A 21812-nucleotide genomic window follows, 5' to 3' on the forward strand; every position below is an offset into this window, starting at 1 on the left:
ATTATACATGCCTAATGATTCATACCTTTTGTTTTCGATATGGTTAAACGATCGGAAGAATTTAAAAATTCACTCACTACTTAGAGAAGTTTTACGATGGCTCTGAAACACATCTACTTCATAATAACTATATCAGTCCCATGATCCAGAAAAGCCTTCCGTTTTCTTTTTAAAAACTTCGATCGAAGAGCTCATATTTCTTTTTTTTTTTAAATAAAAAAAAATCTATGATTATATCTGAGGAAGAAAAAAGAATAATACGATAGTTTAGTTGCAAAGATAAAATATACGTATATAAAGAAAACCGAATACTTTTTTCTTTTATTATGAATCGAAGAAATGAATACTTTCATTCGAATTGGATAGAACTCAATGGTACCATGACAATGCGACTCGTATGAATTTAATAACATATTAATAAAAATAAAAAATTATACATGAGTTTTTTATTTATGACAAATAATACTGACTCTACTACGCGATTTTTGTCCTTTTTATTTTAACAATAAACACTCCATTTTTTTATTTTACGTACGATCGCGATGATGTTCTGAAAAAAAAGGCATCCTGCTCTGCGGATGAAAAACACAGATGAAAATAAAAAACTATAAATAAATGAGTTTCTTACCACGGTTGTTTCTTTTCTACTTCTGTATATGTACTTTATACATTGTTTGAATAAGTATAAAATAATCGAAAATATTTAAGATAAAAATTAAATCAAATTAAATCTATAAAAAAAATTTAATTAATAAAATAAAATATTTAAATAATAAATTATTTAAGTTTAGCCGTATGAAAAGAGAGAATTTCTCTCTCGATGTTCATTTATTGGAATGCCAAAGAATATTAATTCGATATCTGTCAAAATTGATGGAGTATCCCTTTTTATTGACATTAATATGTAGGTAACAACGTCGAGCTCGAGATTTAAGTCTATCAATTAATTAATTTAATTAATTTGATTAAATTGAAATAATTTTATTATTAACGTTTGTAAGAAGTTATGAAATGTTTAAGCAAATTAACTATTGTTCAGTTAATAATTTATTATATTTAATGTGCATTATATATTGTTTAAATAATTATAAAATGATTAGAAGTATAAATTATGTAAGCTTATCCATATGGAAGGTTAGAGCTTTTATGCTTACTCGTCAGAATGCAAAATAAAATTACTCCAATTTGTCAAAATCAGACGAGCTATCATGTTTGTTGACATTACATGAAGATAACGATTTTAAGTTTCAGAATAAAATGTATTGAAATATTGAATTAAAATTATTTTACAATTAAGGTCGATTCACACATTTCAATTCAATCTCCGTTCTGTCACTTCAATCAGTTTTAGTTATTGATATTCATTCATATTCAATATACTATCAAAAATTGTTTAGATCCCATTCTATGAACATCTAGAGCATAAAAAATAGGAATGAATGAAACGATCGAAAAACTCCTTTATATATAGACAAAAGATTTCAAGTTAAAAAAATTTAATTTATATTTTTCAATTTAATCTCCATTCTTTTTCCGTTTTGATTGTTCAACGACAATGATTTTAATATTATTGTAGGTAATTTAAATGTACACATTCACACATTTCCGTTAAATCTCAGTTCAGTCATCGATTCATCATATTTTTTATGTCCGAAATCGCGATTCATCATATTTTATGCTGTCAATGATGTTTTTTTAACGGAATTCCGATAACGTCTTTTGATTGCTCTGCTCACCCTTACCTTTAACGGTTTCGAAATCCACAGAGTAGGATTTTTAGATATATCAGTTCAGTACCATTATCAACTTCACGTACACAAATATCTTTCATTTAAAAGTGACATTTCAACTGATATTTTAATAAAATTTGGTTGTGATCATTTAACTTTAGCGTTTTTTTTTGTGAAATGCATCTTTCATTTACATAAAAATTTCCCTCTAAATCTCTAGAACCACTTTCTGTATGTTGAACCATCTGCAACATCGATTCCATATACAGCAAATATTTTTTCATGAGTTTACAATGGATTTTCTCCTTTTTGGTGATAAATAAGCAAATATGACGGAAACGTTCTTTATTTTCTAATATGTTTCAAATTTCAGAGGAAATACTACGGCAACTGATAACTTTAAATTTTATTAAAAGGACATCGAAAATGTTGTTTTTATAAAATGAAAAATAATATTTGCATATGTGATAATGTAATTTACAAGTTAATTGTACAAATTTCATATTTTTTGTTTCTAGTTGAATTTATACATATAGCTAAATTTTATCTAAGCACAGCCATTAGTTTGGTATTGTTTACGACGGGATATAATAAATATAATAGAAAAAATGATACACATTATAACGAAAATAATAACATGTATCTATTTTTCACCATGTAAAAGTTGCTCGTTCTGAAACCCAAGAGCCAAGAATGACTCTGTTCTTTTATATTGTTATTATTATTATTTAAAAATTAAAGTAAAATCAAAACACAATTTTGAATTCCGAGATGTTCGTCACTTTGCGAGAATTCAGGTCTCTACGCTAACTGTTAAAAAAGGTCAATTCATAAATTTTAGTTCAGCTTCCGTTTCGATTATTCGATCACAGTGATTTTAACTTTATTGTATGCAATTTAAATGTACACGATCAGACATTTCCATTTATTCTCAGTTCAGTCATCGATCTGTCATATTTTCTCTGCGTCCGAAATTCTCTAAAATCGTTTTTTTTTAAATAACTGACGGAATTCTGATATTATAACTAGCAATTTTTTATCAATGGTATGGTACAGAGGCGAAAGAAAGAGAGAGCAGATTTCCTATCGTTCTATCTATCTTTAACTTCTTTTGTATTATTAGATTGTGACATACTGTATTAGTTCCATTTTCACTGTTTGCTGGCGGAAAATCACTTTTTCGTACTATTATAAACTTCATGCGTGCAAATATTATTTTTCATTTTATAAAAATGACATTTCCGACGTCATTTTAATAAGATTTTACTGTGAACAATTAGCCGTAGCATTTTTTCTGAAATTTGAAATAAGTCCAAAAATAGAGAACTTTTTCGTTATATTTCTCTTTTTTTTGCTAAAAAGGTAAAAATACGTCGAAAATTTGTGAAAAAATTTGAGCTATATATAGAGACGATATTGCAAATGATTCAACGCGCAAAAAGCGGTTCCGGAGATTTAGAGAGAGAAATTTTTTTTCTTTTGTCAGAAATGCATTTCACAAAAAACTATTAGTTTAACAAAAAACTACTTTTACTTCACAATAAAAGTAATTGATCACAATTAAATTTTATTAAAATGACAAGTTGAAATGTCATTTTTAAATGAAAGGTAATATTTTCGTATGTGAAGTTGATAACAAAATTGATATACTGAAGATTCTAATCCGTCAGCTTTGAGACTGTTAAAGGTGGGGATGAGCGGAGTGTTCGAAAATCTCCTTTATCTATAGATAAAAGATATTATTAGAATTCAGTCAGTCATTTAAAAAAATTATTGTTGACGACGATCTCGGAAGATCTTGGAAACAGAAAATGTGACGGATTGGTGACTGAACTGAACCTGAACGGAATTGTATGAGCGCGTAAATACATTTAAATTGCTAAAATAATAAAAATTAAAATCACTCTAGCTGAACAGTCGGACGGAAATGAAACAGAGACTGAACTAAATGTGTGAATCAACACTTTAGCGTATATTAGCAAATATATTATTATACTATATATAGCAAATATACTATTGTTTAAATATTAGTTAATTATATTTCATGTAAACCATATACTTTTTAAACGAATGTAAAGTAATCGAAAGTATTTGATGATTAAAACTGGAACGAGTTTAAAAGAAAAGAGTTGACATATTTATTGGTCGGAATACAAAAGATGACTAACTAGAGAATTGTCAAAGCTGTCGACGCATTTGTTTTGTTTATAGCATTTGCTTGCATGGAACTTTAAAATTTTTATCTAACGACTACGCAAGCAAAATGAAATTTTTTAATATTAAAGGATTGAGTTATTAGCTTTTTAATGTTTCAACAATCGTATGATTGTTAATTTAAATATTATTTATATTTCGTTTCTACGTATATTTTACGTACACTTTATATTATTAAAATGAATGTATAATAATTAAAATGATTACACAAGCCTATTTGTCACGCGTCCAAATTTTCGAAGGCAGGATTTGTTAAAATCATCAAGCGAGGTGACACACATGGAATGCGTCACTAAGGAACGATAGGAATTTTTGCAAAACACTAACGAATGCAGATTGCCTATATGGATTGCCTATATTTATTCTTTTAAATATATTCTTTCTTCTTTTTTTTTTTTTATTATAATATATTTTATATGTATATAATAAAAATATTTATTTTTTATGCATATTCAATTTTTATTTAAACATTTATTATAATATTTAACTTTTATTTTTATAAAATAAAAGTTCTTTGTTTACAAAAAACAGCATTTAAAAAAAAAAAAGAGAAAAAAGATTTTTTTTTTAAAGAAGATAAAACTCTTTCAAAGATTCGAGAAAGCTATCTCCTCGTTTAAATCTTCATCTTTAAAATGAGATTTTGTTGAGATCAGAATCAGCCAAGAATTACAGATGGATTCATTGCTGGCGTAAAACATTACAAAACTAGAGATAATGAACAGCCTGAGATTTAGTTAAACCTGAGATTACGTTTAATCATATAATTATCAACAGATATGTTGCTTTACAACGTAGTCGTCATTTTAAAGCACGTCATTTCAAAATTATAGGAGGAATAATAGGTTCGCGTAGAAGAAAAAAAGATTAATGTTGCGTATAAGACAATCAGTTTTATAAAAATCGCTTTCACAATAAAGAAGAAACATTTGTAGTTTTTCATATCTACTTAATAATTCAGAACACTCTCTTCGTACAGTCTTAAAAAATTTACTTCAATTTCAAAAGGTGTCCTAATATTTTAGTCCACAATAAGTGTGCGCGAGAGTAAGAATATATCGACCTAACTATGACCTCGCTTTTCTAACCTACTATCCTGATTATTTAACGATTCGAATCGAATCTTTGGAAGGAATTGTCACGGCGTACTCTCATCTCCAACGATTTCACTTTAACGGTCTTGAATCATTACGATAATGAATCCCAGGATAGAACCAGCGTATCTCTCTTTTACCGTGCGATCCTTCTTCCTGGCACATATTCCTATCTTCTGATTCGATTGTCATTGTCCTATATCCGTCCATTCGTTTAAATGTAGTCTATGGACTTATCTAAGAATTAGATTCTAATGAATAGATACAATCTATCTCTTGTCATTTTAAATACATAGTTTCTAGAGAAATCATTGAATTTCTAATAATAATCATAATTATTATATTTTTATTTTTCATAAAAATAATAATAATTCTATAAAATCAATTTAAATCTTAAAGGTTATTATGAATAAAATTTTATTTTAAAAATGAATTTTGTTTTAACATACAATGCACATAATTTTAATATAAATTTATTCGTTGCAACTACAGCTATGTTATTTCCAACCACTCCAACTAATTAATTTCCATAAATTTACATCTGATATTGTAATAATAATAAAAACTTTTAATTGCATTTATTTTTCATATATACATATATTATCAAATATAAATGAAATATAATATATATATATATATATATATATATATATTATTCTAGAATATGTCTTTTATCTATGCTAGAATTAATTTTGTTTATAATAGCATTTAATAATCAAGTACCTCGTTGAAAGAGACAAGAGAGTGAATGCTTCGAAGAATCGAAGGAAACTGACAGGTTCTTATATGTTCTGCATTTGTATACATTCTCCGACTTCGATGAGAGCATGCATACACGTCTTATAGGTAACATAAGATGCTTACAATAAGTCGTGTTCGTTAGAACAAGGATGTCTTGAAAACAATGTAATCAGTAAGAACGATAGATAACGTAGAAATATTAAGAAAGTAGGTAAGTAAGTACTTACTTACACGTATCTAAACACGTGAATAAACATCTTGAGATCTTACATTAGCAGAAGAACGATCTATCGTTAAATCCGATGATCACAAACACAATGGAAACATGGTTCGAATACGAGATGTTTTCACTCCGACGAACCTTTTTACGACGCACGTCCATTGTCGTAATGTCAGATAAAACGAAAAATAAAAGGTAAAAAGAAGAGAAGAAATAGAAGGGCCATTTCGGTAGATGGTCATCAATGTCGTTAAGTTACAAGCATTGAAATTATTACGATGTGTTTACTCGTCTTATTGTCAAAAAGACTCTATATATATATATATAGTTTTGTAAAAAAAAATTTAATACCACGCTTATCTTCAAGGCTAAATGCACTTGCTGAGAATGAAAAGCTTGCAACGAGCTTCTCACTGTAACGCCCTTTCGTTTAAGTACTTTGCCTTTACGCGTCGCCTAACGGTTTCCGGCTACGTTAAGCCACCCTATCTTCCTCTACTATCACTCGAGACGATTCACCAAGAAAAAATATGTTTACTGCAATCGGGACAAAAGGACCTGGATGCTCGTGCTCGCGTGAATGAACGTGTACCTTCGTAAGTGGCTTCTACTTCTTCCTCTTCTTATCTTTTTTTTTCTTATTACTTTTTTCCGTCTCTCTCTTTCTCTCATTTTCCCTCTTTTTCGCAATCTAAAGTGCTTTCTCATTTATTTGCTATCCTTTTTACGTTAGTTTTGTTCTTACGTATACTCTTTCTCCTCCTTTATTATATATATATATATATATATATATATATATATATATATATATATATATATGTTAGGTAATTATATTAATTTTATATAATTTTATTTAATTTTATTTTACTTCGTCGTTTTATTTTTATCTACTTTTATAATAAATTTTATTTTCGTTTTCTTTCTTTCTCTTTCTCTTTTTTCCTTTATTATTGTTATTATTTTCTTTTTTCTTTTTTTAAGAAAGAAAGAAAAAGAAGGACACGTTGCTTTACTCAAAATACATAGATTCCCTCGAAGTCCTTCATTAACTCAAATAATTCAAGTTATGTACTCTGGTCAAACAAGACGAAGTGCTACCAGTTTACATTTTAAAAGTCTCATGTTAGTATAGTTTCTGTTCTTCTTTCCATTTTTCTTTTGTGTATTCTTTATTCTTCACGAAATAACTGAATCATGTACACATACTTTTGCGGATACGAATGCGATAAGTGACACGACAAAATTAAAAGTTTGTATGAAAACAAATCAGTCTGTTGTAGAATATTTAACTCTCTCTCTCTCTCTCTCTCTCTCTCTCTCTCTCTCTCTCTCTCTCTCTCTCTCTCTCTCTCTCTCTCTCTCTCTCTCTCTTTCTCGTTGTTTAATATCATAGTTATTATCGGAATTCCTTTGTTCTATGTTTCAAGTGCAGGTGTGATTTGATAAATTGTACGAGCATTACGAATTATGTCGAACTTCACTTTGAGCTCAAATTATATACATTTTACGATTACATTCACGATGTTCTGTAGAAAATGAGGTCGAAATATTTCATTAAAACGATATATCTGATAATTGCCACGCTTAAATAATAGAAATTTCGATTTTGGCGTCAAAAGTCAGAGAATATTTTTCTTCTTCTTTTAAAATATTCCATTAACTCATTTACCTAAAGATTCTGAGAAAAGCATTCGGTTAAGATACAATTACCAATGAGAAAGATTCTCAAGCTTTTCTTTTTCCCATTCGTGTTTTGAGAACTCTTGGAGTGAATAAAGTTAATTAGCGGTACGGCTGGTTGACCGCGATTGCTAGCCCGATCTCTCACGGGTCAGAGAAGCCTTTATAAAAGGAAATTATTTAAGGAAAATTCGATTGGTCACAAGGCGATGCTCTCTAACGCTTTCGATCTTATAGAAACGAACCAACGGATCTCTTGGTTATTGTTTATTCAAGAAGTTACAGCAAAGTATCGTTATCTCGTTAATAAAGACTTTATTTCATTTTTTTTTAGATCATTGATATTACTAATGAGAGAGACAGAGAGAAAGAGAGAGAGAGATAGAGAGAGAAGGGGGAAAGAGAGAGGGTTAAAAGAGACACAATTATTTATATTTTTCATTTCATATAAATAATTTGGTCTAAAGAAGATTTTTTATGTAATCGTATTTCCTTTCATGAGATTCTCTTATGATAATGCTGTTTTCATTATCGTAATAAAAATATTGTAGTAGGTTGTAGACTACGTTATTCGTATGAACGTAGAAAAATGTGAAACGTTTCGTATCCTTAGGGAATGCACGCGATGTCGCGTGACGGCTACAGTTAGAATTGCTAATATGCCGCTGTGTAAAATGGTTTGTCGATAATCAACCACATGCGAAATTAATCTCTCGTCTGTTGTTAAGTTATAATTGCGAGTTCGTCTAATATTATTGTAATGGTTCGGAGTATCGATTAATCCTTAAGTGTACAAATTATAGATTTACAATAAAATTATAATATTTCATTTATTAAGAATTATACAAATTACAGAAATATAATGTATTGAAATATTTACAGTCGTTAATATAATATATTATTTTAACATTAATATATTTACATCGTTGCACATAAGTGCGAAGATATACTTTCATTCAACAAGCTCTTTATTCAATTTCGCAAAAAGAAACTACGATTATGTCATCGTCCCTCTAATATTCATTTTTAATAACTAGTATGATATTTTTTTTTGCAAACAGATTATTACAAAAATAAATTCGTTCATTAAACTGCTACACATGATTCATATTAATATTTCATTTTGAATTAGATAGACAATTCGGATAAATTTCCTCTATATTCTAATTCGATTAGTAACGATTTTTTTCCATTGATCTTAAATTCATCGTCGTCATAAAATCATTCATGCGATTTTGCTTGCATTTATGGCGATGATAAAATAGACAGTAACAAGCAAACGCGTTCGCGCATTCGATACATGTATACGTACGTAGTGAAAATAAATAGCGTTGTAATATCGTATAAAACTGACGATTTCAAAGAAATGCGATATTTTTTATGTGGACGTATCTAATACAATTGGATAGAATAAAATAAAGAAAAAGAATGAACTGAAGAGTCTTGTCGTTTTTTCAACGGCTCTTTATCTCCTTGCTTACCGCCATTCAATTCGATATAAACAATAAATATTAACTACTACGAAGTTATTGTATATATTTATATATATATATATATATACAATAACTTCGTAGTATATATATATAGTAGAATATATATAAATGTATTAGATCATTGTTGCGACAGTCATGGTTTTATCATGGCTGGCTGCTATATATAATACATACATCGAAAATCTCTAGAACGTGTACATCTACACAGACACATATATATATATATATATAAATACGTAGGTACGTACGTTTCTCGGCTTTCCGCGAGATACAGACGTGTCAAACGAAAACGTCAAACGGCACACACCATTCGCTTGAAAAACTGACATCGATAATAACGAAAGCCAGAAGCAGATAAAACAACCGCACATATTCACCTCTGTTCCATGTTCGACTTATCTACAATGTTTGACGGTGATTCATCGACTTGGCGATTTTTCTACTTTTTCAAATCACTCGTTTCTATTTTGTTCCTACGTTTATTTTTTCGAACCTTCATCAATCCTAAAAGCAAAATGTTGTCGATTAAACGATTGAGTGCGAGTTGAAACCTGTACGTTTTATAATAATCTCTAATATTTATTTATCGAAGTTGACCGAATTGATTGGAAAACTGGGAGAATTTTTACAAAATTGGCATGAACAATTAGTGGAATGAAGGGACACATTTCGAAGGGACACATTCGAAACAAACGATTTCGAATTAGCGAAGTCGTGTGTTTTGTAATAACGAATTTATTTATATATAGGTACATACACACTCGAAGATACACGTGAAATAAAATATATACCTATATATAAAAAGCTATAATAAATATCAGATATAAATTTTGCAACAGGAACTAATGGAAGAAAAATAAAGAAAAATTTTCGATCTTTCTCTCTCTCTCTCTCTCTCTCTCTCACTCTCAGATACATTTCGAATATCATCATAATAATCGATTTTATTTTATACCCAATGTCAGCAAATACATATTTATTAATATTGCGTGTATATTTATATTTTTATTCTTCAAACTTAATAAATTTTTGAACTCGCATATAAAATTGAACTGGTAAAAAGAATAGGTACACCTTACGTGTGCAATCGAATAATGGAAAATAGCATTAATATATAAAAACAAGTATGATATAATAAAAAATAAATATACTTTCTGGAAATTATTCATTTTCAGATATATACATATATATATATATATATATATATATATATATATATATATATATATATATTTCTATTCATAGTTCGTTATTATTTAGTTTCGTATTCTCGTGAAACTTTTATCTAATTACATAGACAATTCGAATGAAGTCCATATAATCAAAAGAAATAGAAACCGTAATTTTGAAATAAGATCGAGTTGAAAGAACTGAAAAATTCGTGATATCAACCAATTTAATATACTTTGTCAGGAAAAAGGGATTGATTTTGTATAGTCCGGAAAAAGGACCAAAGCGATTACTCGACTGGACTCTTTCTTGACAATTTGTTGAAAAGACGGTAGGGATCGCATGGACGGAACATACACATGTTCCCTATCCCTTTTCTCCATTCCTTCGAGCGAGAGCATCTCTTCAAGATGTAATTGCTCGGTGGCATGATATCTTTGATACGTTACTCCATCTCTGAAGGTTTAATGTTATTCGAAATTCATTCCCGTAAGGTTTACTAACGGTAAGCACGTCATTCGGTGTCTCGCGGCAAAGGTCGTACATTCAAACGTACCTAAGCCGTAGGTAGGTAGGTAGGTAGGTAGGTAGGTAGGTAGGTGGGTAGGTAGGTAGTTAGGTAGGTAACTAGGTAAGTACAACATGGATAGCTGGAAGAGCTAAAGGAGCTTGAAAGCACGATGTTCTTGTAGACTGTTGCAAAGAACAGCTTGTATTCAGGTACATACTACATAGAAACTGGGATATATCGTCGTTATTTAAGATCACCCGCTATAGCTATAAGAGATGCAGTGAGGATGTCGCCGAGAGCTTTTGAATTTAACGTGTTTGCCATTTTACACGCTAGTTATACATTTCATGTATAGTAAATCGTGTTTTCGGCTTTATAAAATCTTAAGGTAATTACGATTGTAAAAGATAGTCGATGATATTAATTTCCTATCGATAAAGGAAAACTAAACTTAAAAGTAGACGTAGAATAAAATTATATATGTGTACGTATGTATGCATATGTGTATTTATATATGTATATATTATGTATGTATGTTATGTATGTATGTATAAATATATCAAAGCATTTTCCCTTTGGCTTACGTTCTCGAAAGAGTTGCTTGAAAAGAGGGTGTTAAAGAGATGTACTTTTCTGATTGGTCGGTGGGAAACTGTCAACTGCAAAATCGTCCAACGATAAGTAACTACAGCACTGACTACTGATTTTACGAGACTCTCAATCTCTTTCTGTTATCGACGGCTCATAAATTTCGGCTTTGCGAACTTCATCCGGTAGAACTTTATAACGCGTGCCCGATGAAAAGGCGAAATCGATCAAGGAAAATAGGTTATAATGGACGATCCAAGTGTGATTCCTGGCGCGATCATAGAGAAAGCACTTTGGTGGTGCTTTCGTTTCAGCAAACTCATTGTAATTAATGATTTCGATTCGAGCGATTAGAAGCATTAAACTCTTCGGGATAACTTAGACTCGATAAAAATGTCGTCTTGTGAATTTCTACGAAGAACAATAATGTCATATTTGAGTTATTCCCTCTTATAATATATGTATTACGTCGCAAATTTCCACATAGGAAAATTACGAAAGTTTCGGTATTAACATCCTCCTAGACGGTTCTTACGACGTTCGAATAACAGACGGTTTTGTATATACGTAACGAGAGTTATAAGCAAGATGAATGTTGTTTGTGTAGTATAAAAAAAAACTAGAAATTGGAAACTTGTTTCTCAATGATAGCAGATGAGATATTATTTAGATCAAATCAAAGTGAATGTTCTACGTGAATGTATCTACATTATGGTTAAAAGTTTTATCGATTTGAAGTATTACTTTTAGAAAATAAGAATCGTGATCATAGGAAAGTTAAATAAGGAGGAAAAGGTGAAAGAACGATGTAAATAAATCCAGGAAGGACAAGTCGATTATATCGGCTAGTCTTCTGAATAAATCGATGGCTATGGGCAGAGACTTATTTGTTTTCCAATTTCTATCTTCTAACGTTGGTGCATGTATATGTCTATATACTATGTATATACATACGCGTACATACGTTTTACAGACATAGATAGAAAGAAGATCGTATTCCGTGCGTCTTCCTTGCGGCAATATCTTCGAATTGTTTCAGACATTACGTTTTCTCTTTCAACGTGGCATTTCGAGACATCGAGGAAAAGCCACGTTGTATTGGTTGCTCTCCATCTTGTTTTCCCTGATAAATAGCTAAACTAACATCTCTATTCTCTTCTCTTTTCTTCTCTTTTTCTTTTTTCTTCTTTTTGTTTCTTTCTTATCCTTCTTCTTTACCAGAACGATGTAATTCGTGAATCGTTTTTGTATATTCGTGACGTAACCTATTTTTAATCCGGGTAAGAAAAAACGATAATTAGTCTTAGGCTGAAATAAATATTATACATAAAAACAAAAATCATAGGAAAGCGTGCTCTTAAAAGTAAAGAAAAATAAACGAAATATTTTATCTGATATCGTATTTGAAAATACAAGTATTCGATTAAAAGATCGATAATGATAAATTTGTTGGACAAGTATAATGTGTAGATTATTTTCTTCAATAATATTTATAATCTTGATCGATAGTAAAATGATCGAATTTAGTATAAAAATGAAAAATCCATTAAATGACTTGTTTATTTAGTTAAACCATTCCGTTTTTTTTTTATTCTGCAGATTATGAAATGAATGATTAATATTACGGTTAGTGAGCAATGAACGTAAATTCTGTTTATATCTGCTTAAAGATTAGGGGAGACAGAGACTGAGAACAAGATCGAGGAAGAGGGAAATGGAGTCCGTGTGATCATTAGCCGTTCTCTGAAGCCAATCGGGTACCGTAAACAAGCTATTTACTTAGCTTTCCACCCTGATTACGTATCACGTACGGTGATGTAACGTTTGCAGAGAATCTCTTTATAGAAATCGCACTCCGAGTCAACCAGTGTTCCGTAATCTTTTTACGCGCCGTTTAATCTCGTCCCTCATCAACTCCGATCTATTACTATATAACGAAGAAAGAAATTCTTCGATTTCGCCCATACTGTTAATTTTTCCTTTCGATCGATCGATGAAAATGAAATATCAATGTTTATACTTTCTCGAACTTTAATTAGATAAATAACAGTGATAACTCGTTCGAAAGATTATTTTCTAAAATTCCGTAGACTTTACTCCTTAAATCCTTAAAGATAATTGAATTTCTCGACGCGACATGACACAAGTGTTATTCGTTTTGATGGTAAACATGTGGCGGTTATAAAACTTGAGAGAATTGCGTGGTACGCTCGAAATCGCGACAATGAACGACTTCACGTGACCAATTTACCGTACAGGAAAATGATCGCCGCAACGGGCACTTGGTTATCTTCCGTAATAGGGAGGTACCTCGACAACTTGATATCGCATTCGTGGATGTGCATCCACTAGTACCGTTTCTAAATTGACCGGAAGCGTATCTCCGTGGAACCGAGTGTACGTGACAGCATTGAAAGGGGTCTCGTATTAGATGTCTTGTATAACACACAATGAGAAAATCCTTGTCTACGATACTGATCCAAGTACTACACGTTTCAATACAGATGAATAATCATTGTCTATCGTTTCTAACGATCGATGAACATTTGCCGATTAGAAATGTAGATCCTTCGTACTTCAGTTTTATAAATCTGGAAGATCTTTGGTTTTCAACATCAATAAAACCCGTTATTCGTGGTTTTGTTGAAATCGTTAACGAGGCTCTTTTTTCGTCGAATCTCAAAAGATCCCAACATCCTTTATCTTCTTTATCGAGTCACATTAAATGTCGCAAAAAGAAGGTTAACAAAAGGTAGATCGGAGCAATCGCGGTGCCTTGATATTAATTCAATTCAATGTCCTGAATAGCCGGCCTCTTTAATCCACTTCACCCTCCATTTCCAATTAGGTAAAATCTCCTTCAGGGATTGCGGCCCGCCGATGCTTGAAAATCGAATGTTACTCAGAATCACTTAGGCTGAGAGTAGTGTAATGGCGAAAGAGTTTTTCTCTCCTTTTCTTTTACTTTCTCACTCTTAGTTTATGGTAATTGTGCTAAACAAATTAGAATATGTCTCTGATAATGAAGTTGAGAACAAAATCATTTATTCGATCGGTGCAGTTAATGGCTCATTTTTCACGAACATAAACACCAAGGTACGTTCTATCATCTTCCAATAAGTAGATCTCTTCTAGAACGTAATTTCCTGTTTGATACATCTTGGCAAAGATTCGACTTTGGAGCTCTCTGAAAATCTCGAAAGAATTTTAGAAAGTTGTTGAAATGTATTACATTTTATTCCAAGGTCAATACCATTAGCGGAAGAAATATTTCAAGGGAAAAGAGAAACTACGACATTGGCAAAGGATTCAGAACTGTAATTCGAGTCGGCTCTCGTTTCCCTTCCTTCGATTGAGAGCGAGAGCTTGGATCAATCTGTCGTTGATGTCTTGGGTCACGAATCGGCGTCGAGTACCGTGGACATCCAGTTCGGATATCGGCAATCAATAACGAAATAGAGAGAACCGCTTGTCATCCAAGTCTGGACCATTCTCGTGGACGAAGCTCACAATGGTCGATACATATCGCAATGCGGAGTCCGAATCCTAAATCCTGTGGTCGTCCAAGTCGATGATCACAACCGGCTTTGAAAATGTCCGACGTTTAACAACCGACACTCTCGTGTATGTCCACAATACGTAATCTGTTATCTAAAGCTTTGAAAGCCATACTTACTCACATATAAGCTACGAATGATTACTCATGATACAAAACTAGTATATCCTTGGGAACATGTATTATTTTATTCTCTGTGTATATATATATATATATATATATATTTAAGTATGTTAAGTATGTGTACTTAATACAATATGTAAACAAAATGTGATCTCTATTAAATATTTTTGTTTGCAGGTACTTTTGCTCGCGATAAAAAATTTGTAGAAAGTGTCACGGGGAATCATAACATCAGTGGTGCTCCGAGCTTCGATTTGAACGTTCAACGGAACGTGACAACGGCTGTAGGACAAACGGCCTTTCTTCATTGTCGAGTACATCACATGGGCGACAAGGAGGTAAAAGACTTCAATTTTGACTTCTTTTTTATTTTTTTCGCCTATTAATTAGCCGATACTCAAGTTGCTTTGAAGGTACAGTTAAAGGCCGCGGTTTTCAGATCCTTTTCCTTTGTACGTAATTTCTTAATAGCGTTTACCTCAAAAAACTTTGACGGCTCTAACGAGAGGTGAAGGCTTCGTGGTGTTCGCGTCACTGCATCGTTGTCTCGCGGTTTTTAGGTTAGATCCGTTAATAGAATATGCATGCGGCTTAGTTAAAGAGTTAAACGGACTTAAATCTACGATGAATTCTGCCAGGAACAAGTTTCTTAATCTTTTTTGCCATCCAGTTTTATGCATGAAACAGAAATTTTCAATCACAAGTTTGTACCGTCGCCTCGTACTCTTCTTGCCTCGAATACTCGAAGAATAATAATGAAATATCAACTGCGAGTACCGTTAGAGGATGCGACGACAAAATCAGTATTCCAATGGGAACGCGTATAATACACACACACACACACACACAAACACAAGCATATAAATAGCGAAGCGTGAGAAACGGAGCATCGAAATGTCTCTTCTGGATTCGAGGATGCGGAAAAACGCGTGCGACTAAATTTAAATAGTTTCAAATGGCAAATTCTAGCAGAGAAGTACATATGTATGTATCTTCCTCTTAAGAAGATTTTCTTAACTCCGACGAGTTGTCAGATTCTTCAATACTTTATATAGATATATATATATATATATATATATATATATATATATATATGATATTGTTATAAGGGAGAACATTGTCAGGCACGAGTTATCCGGTAGTAAATTTAAATAATTTCGTTAATAGACCGTGATGTTTAAAAAATCGTCCGGAAAATCGTACTCGTTTTTTCGCCACTTTTCATTTTTCTTTTTTTTTCGTCGAATAAAAACGTACACAGCAGGCGTAATTGTTTCGATAACCTTGTTTGCCCAATAAAAGTTGAATAATTCGTGTCTCCGTGTTTTTGAAGTTTTCGGATATCAAAGAAACGTTCTCCGTTTTAATAGAATTTACGCAAGTATTGATATTTTTGAACTATCGTAACGTAATTATTTTATGAATTCTTAGGAACAGTATAATTAGATATTAATGGATAAATATGTCGAGGACAAATGGATAAATTGTTTATCGTTAAAAGTAAACGCAGCAAATATTCAATCACGTCGACTCAATAAATTATCAATAGTTGGAGCGTGTTTTCGTTTCGATAATCACCAGCTCGATTTGCTGCCATAGCTGGGATTTCTACAAATCGAGAACGCAATATTCGAGGAATCGATTAGCCAACCCGTTATAATGTTCTGAATGAGATTTCAACGGACTTTTCGCGAAAAGGGATTTGCGATATCAACAAGCTCGTATTGAAAGTTCGTTATAATAATCGATAGATACAAATTCTATATAGAATTGATGAGAAATATAGGAATTTAAAGGGCAGGAGAATTTCGATTTACGATTGAACGTAATTTATTTCTGGAAATATAATTTTTCGTAATAATTCACTAAAAGATTATTTATATATTATATATTTTCATTGAATTTCGAAGATATCTATTTCATATTTCTACCAATTTTTTAATTTTTTTGGACTATATCTAGAGATTTGCGAAAATATGTACTAATTCATTGTTTATAAAAAATTAGTTAACTTCACGAAGTCTTATTTCAAATTGCCAGTGTACGAATACTTTCTACACTTATTTTATATATATATACATGCTTGTATGTTTTAACTAAATTACAAACGTTATGACGTAAAAAGTTCATTTTCCATCGTTAAATTACACGATTTTCCTGTAACATCGAGTCAGGCTGGCACGGAAAAGTACTTTAGAAGCGTCCCGGTAAAGAAGTCCCGGTTTAAATCACAAAAGTTCATGTCCAGTTCTTTGGTGTGATTTCTTTACCGGCATTATTCAACGACAACCGAATTTTAATAAATTATAAGAAAGATTGTAGTTCGCTTTTTCTTGCGGTATACTTTTTTATAACCCACTTTATCACATATCAATATTTTTTCAATGTTTGATTCAATGAATATTCGGAAAAAGAATTACTTTTCTCGTTTGAGAGTTAAAATTTGTATAAATCTTACGATTCTCCATTCGACATGACATTGATAAATTTTTCACTAATAAAGACTAATTAATATTGTTTATCGTTCTTAAAACATTCATTTAACGTAAATCATTCTTTTTATTCGTTATTTCATAATTTCAACAGGAACAAAAATCCAAAATGCTCGATTAAATGATATCGATACCTGAATAGTTATCCTTTCTTCTTAACCGGATAGCAAAGATTTGAATATAACCGCAAAGTACTCACTTTACTTTGGTTTTATCTTACAACGATCGTTTGGAATCCGTAACGAATCTGTTGACTTTGAAAAGTCAACAGACTTTGTAAAATCGTTTAGATTGGCCGATAAAATCGTACTAAAGAAATTCTCTAGTTCTTGTTATTTTTTTTTTTCTTTCTTTCTTCGAATCTTCGTCCGGAACATGAAATCAACTGATATTAGCATTTATTTGTGGATTCGAGATCCTAGAAACGTTTAATTTTAATCGAATTTCTTTTCACTAGTTCATGCCTGACTTTAAGCTTCGTGCCATTCATATTTCGGAAGACGTATGCTCGCCGCAGTTAGCCACTCGTGCAACTTGTAGCAGGCTATTAAGGCTCCAAGAAATATGGAGCCCCAACGGTGGCCTTTTAGGCGAACCTTTTACTTTCCCACGTCGGATAAAACTTTTTTTCTTCTTCTTCTTCTTCGAGCTGCAGTACGGAAACTATAGAAAGATAGATAGACAGATAGATAGATAGAAAGAGAGAGAGAGAGAGAGAGAGAGAGAGGGAGAGAGAAAGGGAAAGAAAGATTCTATGGAGGTATTCTTTTCGACCTTATCTCGACTTTCCTTTATCCTACTCTCCTTCTTTCTCTTTTTCTTTTTTACCGAATCGCCTATTACAAGTCTCCCAGTGAAAAAACGTTGCACCGTATAAACGTTCTTGATAAAAGAAAAGAAAGATAAGAGAGAGAGAGAGAGAGAGAGAGAGAGAGAGAGAGAGAGAGAGAGAGGAAGAGAGAGAGAAAGAAGAAAAATTCATAGTGGTCGAGTAATCTTAAAACGTGAACAAAGTTTTTATGAAAAATTTCTCATAAAATGTCCATCGGACCGTTAAAACTATCTAAAGTCTTTATCGCTTCTCTACCTTACATATTGTAGAGTAAATTTCATCGTTGATGCTCGTTACATTCAAAAACAGTTCTAATTTAAAGGTTGGTTCTACCTGTACCGCAGATAAATTGTCGTAAATTTTCCTACCAACCAGAAACAAAACGGAACGCTAAACGTTTTGAAGTGCGTCGTCCCGTTCGTATAATTACCGGTAGTAGAGCGCAGGTGCGACATTGTGGAAAATACGTGGGTGTGTGAGCGAGTGTGTTTCACGGGAACTAGATGAGATAAATTTATTACAAACGTGTTTTACAAATTGCTAACGAAAATAATTACTCATTAGAATAGTTTTTTCTTCTTTAGTTTTATTTCATTGTTTTATCTGTTATCTTTATTATGAAGTACCGACTCGACGATTATATTCTTATTCGATGCTTACCCTTATCTTCGTTTCTATTTGTATGTCTATCTTTGTTCTTCTTTTTTTTCTTTTTTGTTTTCGTACGGAAAGGAGCGTGTAATTATGAAAAGAGCGAGGAGGAAAAATAGGGTAACATTCTTGTGGCCAGCCGCAAATAAAGTTTCGATGGAAATGCAGTTGAGAAATACAGAATGCGTTCCGATTTAGCATGGTGGTCGTTTAAAATCCAATTTGGAATAAAGTATTTGTGAGAATTATATAAATGTGTGTGTGTCTATAGATTGGTGAGACGGACGATCTACGATCTCGGCTGATTTAATTGAATATTTCGAATTTCAGATCGACCTTTGATAATCGCGATTCAATCGTGCATTCGGTAACGATTCTCTTGTTTTCCTCTCTCTCTCTCTCTCTCTCTCTCTCTCTCTGCTCTTCTTCTTTAGTTTCTCATCTCACTTTCTCTCTATGCACCGAGAATAAATTATATTCCGATATGAAAAAAGCCAGGAGGAAGACCAGTCGAGTTTAATCCGCGCAATTGCCTTCCCGATCCCACGCCATTTTGCCCGTTCGCTCGCCGGCCGTTTTCCAATTTCGTTCTCTTTTTCCTTTTATACTTATTTATTTCAGCCGTTTATAGCATCGTAATTTGTGCTACAAAGGGCGAACGTTGCGGGATGCAACGCAAGAGGAGCAACTCTGAACGGCACTGTAAACTTTGTTGCTGAGAAAAAAGTAGGATGGGCAAAGTGGAGCGAAAATGAAAAGTACCAGAGGTGGAGGTGCTGGTGTAAGAATAAATAATATCGATCGGATAGTAAATCGATCGGAACGATGTAGAACCTAGAAAAAGAAAGAAAGACAGAAAGAGAGAGAGAGAGAGAGAGAGAGAGAGAGAGAGAGAGAGAGAGAGAGAAACTCGTTTGAAAGTTACATATTCGTTATATATCTTTTTGCGATTATTTGCTTTCTTTTATATAAATATTATACATATAGATACTTATATGTATATAAGTATATATATAGGTACGCTTATATATAGGTATATATAAATATGTATTCGTTCAATAGTTTTGTGTTATCATTTTTCTTATAATTTAGTGATAGCCGAAGCAATGAAACGAGCTTTATTTACGTCGTTAGTTTAATAACAGGCGATAATAATCCATTGATCGATTCATAAAAATACTAATTAATCATTAGACTATAGTTCTATAGTCATATTGGTTACTTTAGGTACTGTTTACAGAGAGTACATATCTTCCAATGGTACATACATTGTGCATCCAGGTGTAGTTTGAAAAGCATGTAGGTCAAGCTAACAATGCCCATCGTGCACACACAAGAGGAACCCGAGTGTTGTTGCTTTATAGCTAGACTAGTGACATCGGTTTTTTAAAATATTGCTCCTTGTAGAGCGGCTGATTGCGCTACCATCCTACGTTTCTTAACAACAAAAATGTTGTGGATTTACGGTAGAATGGTTTGTGTGTTAAATCTAGTGTAATTAAAATGAAAAAAATATAAAGATAAATACACACACACACATACGAGAGAGAGAGAGAGAGAGAGAGAGAGAGAGGAAAAAAAAATCGAAGATCGATAATTTTATAGGAACAAAATCTGTTGTTATTACTTCAATTGTATTTCAAATTTGGTATTCGTTGTATTTCTTTGTGAACTATATATGGAATATCTGTCTCTTTCTTTCTCTTTCTTTTTCTCTCTCTCTCTCTCTCTCTCTCTCTCTCTCCCTCTCTCAAACGATGACAAATTTTATTTATTGAATAAACGAAAAAAAAAGAAAAAAGAAATAGAAAAAAAACAGTATCAAGCTTCCTTCGTTCATGGACAATTAAGTGATACATGCGGGAGGTTAACGAAGCACGATCGCGGCCTAAAAAATGATTTATGCGAGGGACACAAGTTTTTAGGTTTCCCAACTTATAAATAAAAATGAGGAGAATAAGTTAGAAAGGGTGATTGTTCATTCACGCCAACGTTACACGCCGGTGAACACGATTCATCGTGACGTATTGAAAGTGTAGATATTTAAACAAAGAAACGTGCGGGTTATGTTAAAGTATTTTTCTTCGGGAAAAGCTTCTTGCTGGCGTTATTCCAATGTGGAACGTAAGTTAACAAAATGGGTCGCTAGTGAGTCGTTGGATCCAAATTTTTGCTTCTGCTTATTTTTACATTTCTTCTTATTCTTCTTTTTTTTCTTTTCTTTTCTTTTTTTTTTTTATTTTTTTTTTTTCGTTATTTCTCCTTTCCTACTTCGGAAGCAGTGACTGTTACTTTCAAACGTTTATTCCAACAAAAAAGCTACTCTCCGAACGAATCTCCCATGTATGCATTATTTTTATATATCAGGGCTATACATGATTATTTCATGTCGACGAGAAATCGCTAAAAAAAAAAAAAAAAATAAATAAAAACAACAAGAATAAAGAAAGAAAGGAAAAAAAATAAAAAGTTCCATTTCCGTGTATAATATTTCTACATCTACAGATACATCATACATAATATAATGTGTGTATACTGTATGTCCAATCCGATTATTGATTCATGTCCAATGATATTCGGTCGGAAACTGGACACGGTCCTCATACTTTTTACATGAACGCGTTATAAAATGTATTCGAGAGTATAAAGAATATAGGGAAGATATAAATTTCTTAAAATGATTTCTATGCTATATCGACATTTTTTTCAAATATAAA

General features: G+C 31.9%; 1 protein-coding gene across 1 annotated transcript in view; it reads left to right on the forward strand.

The window, feature by feature from the left end:
- The window catches only part of LOC124951850 (zwei Ig domain protein zig-8-like), a 294625-nt gene that overhangs the window by 15987 nt on the left and 256826 nt on the right, over nt 1-21812 (forward strand). Inside the window, exon 2 of the mRNA XM_047500804.1 lies at nt 15298-15458. Within this exon, the coding sequence (XP_047356760.1) occupies nt 15298-15458 (161 nt within the window). The remainder of the gene's footprint in view (nt 1-15297; nt 15459-21812) is intronic.

Source organism: Vespa velutina, chromosome 9 (assembly GCF_912470025.1).
Source record: "Vespa velutina chromosome 9, iVesVel2.1, whole genome shotgun sequence".
NCBI classification, from domain to species: Eukaryota; Metazoa; Arthropoda; class Insecta; order Hymenoptera; family Vespidae; genus Vespa; species Vespa velutina.